This window comes from Heteronotia binoei, chromosome 4, assembly GCF_032191835.1.
Source record: "Heteronotia binoei isolate CCM8104 ecotype False Entrance Well chromosome 4, APGP_CSIRO_Hbin_v1, whole genome shotgun sequence".
Classification (NCBI taxonomy): Eukaryota; Metazoa; Chordata; class Lepidosauria; order Squamata; family Gekkonidae; genus Heteronotia; species Heteronotia binoei.
The window spans coordinates 52,271,303-52,284,368 of NC_083226.1; the positions used below are offsets into that span (position 1 = coordinate 52,271,303).

The 13,066-nt window shown below is 39.5% G+C and overlaps 1 protein-coding gene across 4 annotated transcripts in view; it reads left to right on the forward strand.

Moving 5' to 3' along the window:
• TTC39B (tetratricopeptide repeat domain 39B) overlaps positions 1-13,066 on the forward strand; it is a 90,726-nt gene that overhangs the window by 34,731 nt on the left and 42,929 nt on the right. For all 4 annotated transcript variants that reach the window (XM_060237263.1, XM_060237265.1, XM_060237264.1 and 1 more), the window contains 3 exons: positions 5,461-5,565; positions 6,107-6,238; positions 8,204-8,280. In XM_060237263.1, coding sequence (XP_060093246.1) covers positions 5,461-5,565; positions 6,107-6,238; positions 8,204-8,280 — 314 coding nt within the window. The remainder of the gene's footprint in view (positions 1-5,460; positions 5,566-6,106; positions 6,239-8,203; positions 8,281-13,066) is intronic.

The following is a 13,066-nucleotide window of genomic DNA, read 5'->3' on the forward strand; positions in this document are numbered from 1 at the left end:
CTTCTTACCTTTTACAGCTTCCATTACTTTGTTAACCATGCAGGCCTTTTCTTATACCTGTTTGTGCCTTTCCTAACTTGTGGTATATATTTTATCTGAGCTTCTAGGATTGTAGTTTTAAATAGCCTCCAAGCTTCCCCAAGGGTTTTGATTGTATTTACCTTTCCTTTCAGTTTCCCCTTCACATGCCTTCTCATCTCAGAGACTTTACCCCTTTTAAAGTTAAACGTAGTTGTGGTGGTCTTTTGGGGCAACTCTCTATTTATACAAATGGTGAAATCAATAACATTGTGGTCACTGCTCCCAAGCGGTGCGATCACTTTTACATCTCTCATCAAGTCTTGGCCATTACTTAGGACAAAATCCAGGATCGCCCCATCCCTGGTAGGTTCTGAGACCATCTGTTCCATAGCACAGTCATTGAGAGCATCAAGAAACTCAATCTCTTTCTCTCGACCAGAACACATATTGACCCAATCAATCTGCAGGTAGTTAAAATCACCTATTACGACACAGTTTTTATGTTTAGCCACTATCTTTAATCCTTCCATCATATAATCGTCCTCTATCTTTTGATTTGGTGGGCGATAACGAACTCCCATCGTTAAATTTCCTTTTGGGCCCTCTATTTCAACCCAAAGCATTTATAGAAGGGAATCTAATTCTCTGACCTCAGTCTTACTGGACCTCTCTGACATACAGAGCCACCCCACCTCCAACCTTTCCCTCCCTATCCTTCCGATATAACTTATATCCAGGAATCACCGTGTCCCACTGATTCTCCTCATTCTACCAAGTTTCTGAAATTCCCACAATGTCTATGTTTCCTCCCAACACTAAACATTCCAACTCACCAATTTTACTTGGAACACTTGTAGCATTTGCATACAAACATCTATAATTTCCCAGGCAAGCTAGGCCGGCAACCTTCCTCCTGCCACCTCGAGACTTTGGCAGATAGTCCATACTGTTTGTCACAGTGGACAACTCTGATCCATTAGCTGGTAGAAAAGTAACTGCTAACCCTTCATCTCTTTGAGATGAGTCCTCCCGAACCAGAGACATTTCATCTCCTGTCGGCTTTCCCCCAAGATTTAGTTTAAAAATTGCTCAGCCACCTTTTTGATTTTAAGTGCCAGCAGCCTGATTCCATCTGGGGATAAGTGGAGACCGTCTCTTGGCCTGTGGCTCTTAGCCTGGAGGCTCTGTAAGGACCAGGAACCCAGATCCCTTTAGCTCTCTGGCAAGGCGCAGCTTAACAATGCAAAGAGGGTGGGGAACAAAGTCACTCCTAATCAGTCAGCAACAATCACCTTCACCTTCAGCCCACTCAACCAAACAAACAGCAGTTCATCAGCAACCACAAACTCAGAATTTTCAGCAGTCACACAAACTCAGCAACTTCCCCGCTGCTCACCCTTATATCAGTTATTCTCTGCTCTATCTCAGAGCTTCTCTGCTCTCTCTCAGAACTCTCTGAAATATATAATGAATTGGCCATCTACCACCTGGCATTTTTTCCTTTTCATTTTGTTGGCACATTGCTGGGTGCAGCCCAGTTTCTGTTCATCCTTGGGTATTCAGGAAGCCACTTGAAATCTCTTCAACAACCAGAATTCACTTTTATGCATTAAATCCTGTTGTACCTGTATTGAATTATCTAGCTAAGTGGGAAGAAGCTGCTTCTGCTAATTTTTTTTGTTTTATTTTAAATGAAGGCGTTGCGATCTGCAGCCTAGAAGGTTGTGACATGAGCTGCTACCAGCAGAGATTTCTCAAGGTTAAAGAGAAGACCACAACCCTATATTCCTGTGTACCTGGCTTGTTAAAATGAGATGTAGTATGTAATGCCCTGTTTATTTCAGCAGTTGTGAGTTGGCAAGTCCATGCAAAACTGTTATTTAGAGAACAATCCTGTGAAGGTCTACTCAGAATCCTACTGATTAATCAATGGAGCTTACTTCCAGGAAAGAGTCTTTAGGATTGTGCTATTAGTAGCTGCAATTAGAAAGTACTATCTTGTTCATTAATAATATGTAGATATTTCCCTTTTATTCTGAAGGTTCATTTTATTTTTATTAGTTTATCCTTTATATAACTTTCACCCATTCATTTTTTCCTTATATCCATATCATCATGAGGAGCAATCTTTTTTTGTACTTTTTCTTTTTTTAAGAAATGAAAGAAAAAAAGACCCCCCCCCCCTAAATTCAGTTCCTGAATAGACTTTAAAGAAAAGAACAAGAAAGGAAAACCTGTGTTGCACACTGTTACATTATCCACCTACAGCAATCTTGACCCAGTTTTACACATGGGTTCCTCTATGTGATCTGTACATGGGAAAGATTCTGTTTAGAAGATAAGTGACTAATATGTTCTCACTTGTCCCTCCATTCCTTCCTCCTGTTCTGTTCTTTGCATGTACACAATGGTTATGTACAAATATTAGCAGAGGAATAAGAAATGCAACCACTGATAGATGTGACAGGTCAAGCAACATGCTTGGGTTACAAGTAAAGTATTTGCTGTCTGATTTCAAAAAGTCTCTGTAACAACCACCACCACCACCACAGCATCACAAACAGTCTCTGTATAGACCGTAAAGAAGTTATGTTCTTTTTGATTAATTTTGTTTGTACTCTGCCTTTCTTTGCACTGGGGATCCAAAGCAGCTTTGCCATTCTCCTCTCTGCCATTTTATCCTCAAAACAATCCTGTGACCTAGGTGAGGCTGTGAATGTGATTGGCCCAAGATTGCCCAATCAGCTTCCATGGCAGAGTCGGGGTTTGAACCTGGCTCTCCCAGATCTTAGTCCAGCACTCTAATGAATCTGTTTTGGGGCATTTCTTTCAGGTTTGTATTCCAGCTTTTCTGTAATATTTTAAAAGGGATGAGGATCGGGGAGATCTTCAGTCATGCAGCATTACATAACCATCATTGTTAATGGCTAGAGGAGGCATTACCTTACCTAGCTGGGATAAAACTTGACGTAACTGGCCAGCCATCTGTTTATATATAATGACATGTTATTGGTTTTAAGCTGTATTGTTTTATGGAGCGAAATGTTACTGGTTTTAATGTTTAAATGTTAATTATTTAATTGTTTTATATTTAAAATTGTTAAATTTATGTTGACTAGTTGTTGGAAGCCGCCCTGAGCCACTCATGGGAAGGGCGGGATACAAATCCCAAATAAAATAAATAAATAAATAAATAAATAAGTAAGAAGCAGTTATGGACATGAAATGCATGACAAAATACTTAGTGAGCTATTTGGATTTTGGATGTGGATATAAAACAGTGAATCCAGTCCTTCATCCGTTAAAAAGGGTAATGTTATAAATATGTAACTACCACAAAGTTCTGGATAAACTGGGAACAGTGTTGTAGTCTCTGACATAAATCCAGTGAAGTGTTTCTGGACAGAACAATTTTCGCCCACTGAGTGCAATTTTCTTGCCTCTCTCTTCTTCCAGCAGCCCCAAATGCCCCCCCCCCCCAGTTCTGTTCCTATGCCCCAGGGTCAGTATTCCAGGGGGCATTTTCAGTTGCAGCAGGTGGGGGGAGGTGAGAAAGCCACGCTACAATTGGTCTGTCTGCAAAAGCTCTCAGGGTCACTTCCATAGCAGAGTAGGGATGTGAACAGAGTTTCACAGCTCTGACTATCTAACCACTATGCCACAGTGGCTCTCTAGGTCTATTTTATGTTGCCATATGATCAAAATAATCCAAGAAAGATGCACTTCATAAATAACAACTTGCCCTGTATTTTTCTTATCTTCATTCAGCTATAAATAAATAGGATTCAAATCTTTACCTGCCCTGGCTGTTCCTTTTTCGTCTTTGTCCTGTTTTCGTCTAGTTTTCATGTTCCTTCATGTTGGACAAGTTATGTATGCTTACTATGTCTTGTTTTGAAAAAGTTAAACATTTTAATGAAATAATAAAAATACTGAATATTTTATCTGTGTCTCGCCACCTATCATTTGTAGAATACGTGGAGGTGATAACCGGCTCCTTGAATTGAATCCAGAAACTAACTGATAACAAGTGTAATTACTACAGAATAAGTGCAATATGCATATTTCACCTAGCTCTTGAGAGTAATTGTGCTGTGACATTGTGTACTAGCTAGCGTTTTTGAGTTCTCTTCAAGGTCATGCCCATGTAGAGTGCATTACAGTACTTTTGTCAAGAGATTACCATGGCATGGATCAGTGTGGCCAGACTTCTTGCAGCGAGATACAGAGCAATTCAGTGGGCTAAATGAAGATGGAAGAGAGCGTTTTTTCAAGATCAAGAATTTGCTATAATTTCACTGTCCTTACCCTTCTTCTTTTCTGGAATAAATTGTTTTTACCATGCTCCCTCCACCCACCCACAGCCAATGTGTCAAATGAAACTTGCTTTCAATTTAGGGTTGCCATGTCTGGGTTGGAAAATACCTGGAGACTTGGGGGGTGAATCCAGGAGAGGGTGGCATTTGGGGATACAATACCATAGAATAGAGCGGGAGCTCTCCATGCCCCACTTGGAGGCTGGCAACCCATCCAATTCTATCTCCCAGAGAGGTTACAGAAACCCTGACCAGTATTCATTGTGCTTAAGATTGCTGCTGCTGTAATGTATGGCCATAATTAAGACAGGAGTAATAGAGGATTTGGTCTGGAAACAGGGAAGGAATGTGCAATCCCTCAGTCAGTCACTTAGTTTGTGATTAAAAGAGGGTTCATCATTGCATATTTATCAGTCCAAATCCTGTAGTAAATTAACAACTGGAGATATTCTAAAAAGGAGACAAGAGTTTGTCCTCTAGCAGCTTTGCTATGATTTGATGGTTTTGAATGCTGTGTTTGCCAGGAGAGGCTCTGCAACAGTTTGAGCAACCCCAATGGATTGAAGTGATATAATTAAAATATCTGTTTATTTAATGGGAAGCAGTTTCTTGGCTTCTGAATCTCTCTCTCTCTTTGTCATACGCACATACAATATAATGTGTCTCTTATTAGGATGGATACCACATTTGTCATATGTTTTTATGAAATCACACAGTTAATCAATGTAATAATTGAATCACATCAATTTTTAATGAGAGAACATTGATATTTGTGGAGTTGAAGTATAGCACAATTAAATTTATAAATTTTTCTTTACATTAAGATTTTAAAAAAAGATTTTGAACCTTGTTCTTTCCTGGTATTGCTCCAATCCAAAACCTTATTTATTAGTTTTGAAGTTACTTGAAATTTTACCTTAAATAAATTTATCTTCTTAGCTTTAAGATAATGTAATGAGCAAACATAGTGAATCCATCTAATTTTATTTAGTCTGATTTTATATCCGGAACAGGTATAAAACACAGTGTATAAAACAACTAAGTTATCCTATACAGTTTATATGTTGGTTTGGAGAAAAAAACAGAGATTGCTAATTGAAACTTACTTTTTGTTGTTTATTAGAGCCACCAAGATGGATCTCAAGTGTGCTTTGGAGGAGTGTACAATGGCATTAAATTTATTTCTAAACAACAAATTCTCAGAAGCTCTAGAATTACTTCGTCCATGGTGAGTAGTATAGAAAAATGTAAGAGACATCTCAACATTGTAGTTCACATTATCTCAGTGTCTCTATTCTGTAAATGCAGATCTTCTGCAATTGCTTGTTTCAGTTCTGTGAAATTACCTAATATTTTGTTATCTCAGAATTTGTATTTTTCCCAACTTTTTAAAGCTGTCATCTGCATCATTGCATACGCACCTAGAAGGCAAAAAGAAAGTGTATAAGTGCTTTCTGTTATACTTTATAAAAGTAAATTTATATCAAACCAGGACTGGCTTCCAAAATAATGTGCAGGTTGAAGAAATGCAGTACTTGGTAAGAGATTTGAAGGAATTAAACCATTAAAGGAGATTTGAATTTTTTTCAATGAGATACTTTTCTAATTAGGAGACTTCAGGCATGTATTATATGTAAAAAGGGGGCGTGTGTGTGTTTTGTGTGTGTGTGTTACTTTGCAAATAATAAAACTTGTAAATTTTTGATAAATGGCACATAATTTTAGGAAAAGGCTACTTAAATTGAAATCTCAGTTTTCTCCCCAAACAGGTCGAAAGACAGTATGTACCATGCTCTAGGATACAGCACTATTTTAGTTATGCAGGCTGCTATGACCTTTGAACAGCAGGATATCCAAATAGGACTTGCTACAATGAAAGAAGCTTTACAAACCTGCCAAAAGTGAGCATCACTGAATTGTGCATTGATGAGATTTAAATATTAGTGTGTTTTATATGCTCATATTTGTGTTTCTACTCAACAAGTAGTTAGACTACAGCATTAATAGGAAAGGTGATATAAAGAGGGACAACATTTTTGTGGTCTGAGTACACACCATTTGATTGGGAAGAGATTGTAATTTGCAACTGTTGGGCTGCATTAAAGGAGAATCATATAACTTTAAATATATGTATTCTTTCATGCTGCATTCCAAGGCAGAGAGCAATACCTTCTCTTGGCTTAGAAGACTTGATTTTACTAGTGGGAAGGGTTGTCTGACTTCACCAGGCCAGTCCTGTCTTTGGGTTCAGAGCAGGGTTTTTTGGGGGAACTCCTATGACCTGGCAATGGGCTTTTGAAATGTATATTCTTATTTATCATTTCTTTCTGCCCCACCCTCCTCCTTTCTCCTAATTTAGGATAACTCCAGAAGACACAGGGAGGGTAGTTCTTTTTGTAAGCCAGCCTGCATCGGATTCTTCTACTGGCTGACCCTCTCTGAGCTGGATAGTGATAGAAAGTGAATTTTAGTGGTAGTAGAATGCCATCTCTCTCTCACACACACACAGATGGGAAAAGTTCCATGCAATTTTTCGTTTCTCATCCGTAAATTAGATTGGGAAAGCTGCAACACTGCTGTCTGGTAGATGTGCGCACACATTTTTACATTCAAGGCAGGTGAGCAGTCAGCAGTGTGTATCTCAACAGCAGGAAGAGCCAGAGAGATGAGCTGGTTGGTGCCAAAGTCAAGACTGTGGGCAGCTGAGCAAGAGAGATGGGGACAGGAAATAGAAGCAGAACACAAGGAAAATGTACATGAGGGGAATAAGACAAGGGTCAGAGCACTGAAGGCATCCTATAGGGTTTTCTCAATCTTACTAGATAAACACATTTCTTAGATATTATCAAAGGATGCTTTGGAGAGGCAGTGATGTTCTTTGCTAGAAGGAATTGTTGCTCTGAAGTCAATACATATAATTCTTTAGGCCTGGGACAAAGTTTACTGAAGCATCTGAATGAAGGCCATAAGTAGGGTCCTACTTTGTGTGTCTATGAGTGTGTGCATGTGGAGAAGTCTGTACTGCTATTGGGGTTTTTAGTGTTTCCTGAAGAATATCTATCACCTTTTCTACAGATTTGCTCCTAAAATGCTGGCTTATGCGGATCTAGATATATTACCTCAGAGGCATGAGATTGTGCTTTTATATACCTTGCTTTACAAGAAAAGAAATGTTTGCTCAGAAGTTTTTAAAACTATCTTGCACAAAAAAATTGTACTGATAATTTCCCCCCTGTTGGTATATAACATAACATTTTTCACCATTTGTATATAGCATAAACATTTTCAATCATCTTTAAAAAGTTTACCTGAGCACAGAGTGGAATATCTTTTCACAAGGGAGAAGGGTCAGACTCTGCCTAACGCACTATTTCTTGGTGCTAGGCAGAAAGAGAGGCATCTTTTACAAGTCTTAGTACTTTACCTAGTATACTGGCTGTAGAAAAAATGAGCTGAGAGTTATGAGTAGATATGAATTCTCTATTGTATTTTTATGCTTGGACAAAATAGAGAACTATAGACAATTGTGACCTAGAATATTTTTAGTACTTATGATTATCCAGTCCAGAAATTCAGATGAGTTTCTACTATGGTGATGGCTAATGGCAGAAGTTATCAATTTGCACCATCCTCTGCCATTATTCCAAGTTCTCTCCAGCAAGCTGGCTGGGTAATAGCATGCCTAGGACCTTGCCTTCAACTGTTGTTCCATATTATACAGCCTGTTTTATTCAGGACTGAATTTTGCTGTTGTTTCTCCGCTTAACTTTTGGCAAGTGTGCAAGTGTTTCAAGAATATTTCAAGTTCCTTTAATGAAAGTAAGATTTTAAACTGATTGTCTCTTTTTTCATTTATATTAACAAAGATTCAGGAAAAGAAACACAGTGGTGGAATCACTGTCCAGTTTAGTTTCAAAGCAGTCCGTAGAGCAACTGAGCGACGGTAAGAAAACCACAGAATGAGCTGTAATTTCTGTAATGCATATTCTTAGATTGTTTTGATCATACGGTAACATGAAATGGCTATTGTGGCACAGTACTTAGAATTTTGGACTAGGATCTGGAAGCCCCAGGATTGCATCCTTGAATCCTGGAAGCTTGCTGGATGATACTGTGCCAGTCACACACTCTGAGTTTTACCTACCTATCAGAGTTGTTGTAAAGATAACATGGAGGAGAGGAGAATGATGTAAGCCTTTTCATGTCACCACTGGGGAGAAAAGGTATAAATGAAGTAAATCTACCTGCAGTAGGGTATGCAACCTTTTTAGTGTGTGTGCTGGAGGGAAAAACAGTTTTTACCTGTAAAGGTACTGATGTGCTGGTGGAGGAAAGAAACAAGAGTTTTACTTGGACAGAGATGCTGTAAGTGTTTCACAGGCTGACTTCAGACCAAGCTTGCAGCCTTATGGGTCCAGGTGATGATAATCCACCTATTACCTTCTTCCACGCTGTCAGTTTCACTGGCACTGCCTACTCCCCAGGGCTCATCTCAGTTGCGCAAGGAAGGGAACATGCTGTGCAAAGCAGAGTAGTACACTGCTGTTATGCATGCTGGGTGTTGCCTGCTTCTGATCCAGTGTCTCAGGATCTAAAAGACTATGAAATTTAAAATGCTGTAGTATGTCATGTGCTCTAAATATTAAATTAGCACTGCCCATTCGTTGCTAGTTTAGTGCCTGGCTAGGAGATTGTTTGGGAATCCCATGTATACCACCCAGAGTTCCGTCAGGGAGGGGGGAAAACCTATAACAGAAGTGGCATCCTTGGATTTATTTTTGTTTCCCCGAGAAGTCTTTCAGTGTATCATCAAATTATGCTGTAGTCTAACAGCTGATGTGTTTGATTATTGCTCTTGAATAATTCTGTTGGCTCCCAGAGCTACTTTTTTTGGTAAATATGCTTATTCATCATCGATCTTGTGTGCAGTCCCCCATGGGGATTGCCATTGGAGAGGTTTTTTACAGTTAAAAACCTGGAATCAGCCACCCAGGATCATGTTACAGGGCATGTAAAAGCTCTCAGTCACTTTACATGCTTTCATAGTAAACTCTCAAGCATTTAAAGGGACTGTGCTTTGGATCTGTAAGGAAAGCGAGAAGCTCAAGTGTGGAAGGCTTTGCTTCATTCATTTTTCCCATGAGGCAACCATGTCCCATCCCCTGACTTGCTAGAATCTCCACGTGGGACTGTACAGAAGATTGATGATGAAAACAAAGTTGTTCTTAACCATAGCTGTTGTTAAGTATCTTCTGTGCAGCGCACATACCTGCCCTCCAGCCCCACTGTGTGCTCCTTGCTTCAGTCATGCTAGAGGTACTGAGGGTGGAGGCACTGCTGTGCCTGAGCATGTGGTCCCTGGTTGGAAACAAAAAGGTATCTTTAGCACCTTTAAGACTAACGTTTATTGTTACATAACTTTTTGTGAGCTAAAGTGAAAGCACTCATGCATGTACACAAAATTGTGACTCTGAAGGTTAAAAGGCTATGAAATTCAAGAAGTATAATCTGCATGTGATTTTTCTGTGCAAAACTCAAAAGTAGTCAAGATAAGTGCATTGGCCATTCATAACAGATGTTTTGGGTGATAGCACAATCCACTTTAGTCACAGAGGAGTTAGCCGTGTTAGTCTGTTGCTGCATGTGACGATGAGAGCTGTGTTCCTCGAAAGCTTATGCTACAATAAGATTTGTTTGTCTTAAAATTGCTACTGGACCCTTTACTACTTTAGTTATGCAAGCTATTTAACACCTGTACAGGTTAAAAATGTCATCTCTGTTTTAAGATCTAATAAATGCAATTAAACTTGTTTATAAACTTTGGTTTGTCAGTCTGTATGGAGAAGAATAAATGGACATAAACTGGAAATAAAAAGGCATCATTCAGAAACCTGTTGGTTAAAATTTGATTTTACCAGGGTACATTGTTTTCTCTGTGAAAATCACCATTTTTTGAGAATTGAACTTCAGAAAGAGACTCCAGCATGAAATTACTTTTACTATTATATTTCTTTAATGTTGTTAGTGGCTCTGAACATTATTGGAAGCACAAGGTATAAATATTTTAAATTTAAAAAATATATTAATCTGGTTTAATCATATTAACCAGATCTTATGTAGAGATTACACATTTCTAAGCTACTGCTGTTATTTTTACCTTGGCTGTTTTCAGAATAGCTACATTGGCTGCCACTTTGTTGAAGTTCAACTGCCTTTAAAGAACTTCATGACCTAGGACACACATATTTAAGCTACTGTCTCTTCTCTAACCTGGCAAAATGTAGCATGTCTGCAGTGGTCTGCTTCTTTTTACACCCTCAAGGGCCAATATATCCCTGCTGCTATTCATGTCTTTAATGCTAAACCTGTAGGCCAGCTGTTCTATGGAATTTCTATATGCAGGATTAGTGCTTTTAATCAGAGAGTCAAAATGATTCAAGTGTTCTATGTCATATCCTGGGCATTCCAAATTGTGTTGGATATGTAGCCTTGTGCTTGGAGACCATTCTGTGTCTCTTACAGACAAGACCTGACTCCAAAATTTAAAGTTCTAACTGTGCTTCTATTTTTTAAAAATCAGAATACCCTAACTACATGTACATTATGCTCTCAAACATTTACTCTAGCAATTGGTCATATTTAATTTTAAAGAAAATTAAATCAATTGAAGTCCCACTTGATTCAATCTATATGCTCAGGAAACATGAAGCTTTTTGCTTATTGCTCCAGGGGTTAAAAGATGATAGGCAGTCTTTGTATGCAGTAGCAAATAGAACTTGCTCTCACTTTACCTTAGATATTACTCCTGATTATGGGACTTTGGCTACATTTCCAAGGACTTTCCAGGGAGACTGCCACCTTTTACTGAATCAGTAGGGAGTCTCTCTTTAAGGAGAAAACCTCCTCCTCAGGAGTAGAGGAGGCCAAGGAGAAATGACTGTTCCTTAAAGGGGGCTCCTTTGGGTGTATCACTTGGTGAGAACCGCCACTTCACCTCTGGTCCTCTCGAGAGGGGAGGCAAGCCACAGGGACTGCAGCCTCCCCAATTGCTGAGTGAGCCAGGTTTGATTCCCCACTCCTCCACTTGCAGCTGCTGAAATGGCCTTGGGTCAGCCATAGCTCTCACAGAGCTGTCCTTGAAAGGGAAGCTTCTGCGAGAGCTCTCTCAACCCTGCCTACCTCACAAGGGTGTCTGTTGCAAGGGAGGAAGGTTAAGGAGATTGTAAGCTGCTCTGAGACTCTGCTTTGAGACTCTGAGATTCAGAGTGAAGGGTGGGATATAAATCCAATATCTTCATCTTCTTTTCCCTGTGGTATGTTGGGGCCTAGATGAGCTGACCAGGAACATCTAGATGCAGCATCTCATTGCCAGTCCTGACCTTCAGTTGCTGTAAGTTGCCTAGTAAGGCAAGTGGGCCAATTTTGAGGAAGAAGGAGGGTAATGATCCTGGTCCCCTCCAGTTAAAAAGAAAGGTGGGAAATTTCCCCAGTGGTGGCTCAAGCATGTCTTTCTGAGCGTGCATCACAGGAAAGGTTGGCTTCAAGCCTTGACCTTCCCTCCTCCCCTTCCCCTGCCTCTGCTCAGGGTTCCTTTCCTGAATTGGAAGCAGCAGAAACCGCTACTCCAGATCTTTCAGCAGATAATACCCATGCCAACTTTTTTGGCTTGAATTAAAGGGGAAGTGCATATGGAGATCAAGCAGCCTTATCCTCAGCATGAGAGATTCTTCTAGGCATTCTAGCAGAGCTAGACACACCACTCACCTCCAGTTCTGGTGCTGGGAGGAGGGTAGAGAGTAGAGATTCTTTTTCTCCTCCTCATTCAAAGAGATTAAAAGAAGCTCCACCTACTAGTCATTTCAGTAGAACCTTAAGTCTCTTGATGGACCATGATTCTGAAGTGTTGGATCTCTGTAACTTTTCCTTTTCAAAGGAGGAGAAAGCTATTGGACAAAGAAGATCCAGTGCCAATGCTAGATGCAGCACTTCCACCACTGGGAAGTAGACCTTTCATCTCAAGCTCAGGTGGCCAGTGTTCCTGTTAGAGGCATTCACCTCTTTGGGGATGAGATAGATTGATACTTGGTAGAGGATAAAGATAACAAAAAGGCTCAACTTCACATAAGAAGGGAGAAAGCAGGAGTCAAGGTGCACCTTTAAGACCAACCAAGTTTTATTCAGAACATAAGCTTTCATGTACTATAAACACACTTTTTCAGACAAGGGGATCACGTACAGTGGGCTGAAATACATGCAGTTTGTTGATTAAGAGGGCAAACTGGCTGGGATTGCATGGTGGAACAATGTGACAATTTAGAAGGCCATTTGGTCTGGATAGCCATAAAAGGCAATAAAAGTCACCTGCCAATTGGTGTTTCTGCAAGTCTGGGTAAATCACAAAAGGACATGTATTTCCTAGTTGTAGTCCACATAATTTACTTCTCAGCATCAATCTATACATTATAAACATCATTTTAGTTTGCCATTAGAAAAAAGAATACATAAAATGAAAATGGGTTAAGTATATGTAATGAGATAAATAGCCAATATCCCTTATTTGAGTATGTCAGTATAAACATTATTCTGATACACTATTGTTAAAGAGAAATACATTGAAATACTGTGAGCTATACTCACTGAGAGTGGGTTTATCATATGTAATGAGATAAAAAATCAATATCCCTGTTCAGTCCCGGGGAGGTGCTTGTTCCAAGTTTCATAATAATTTG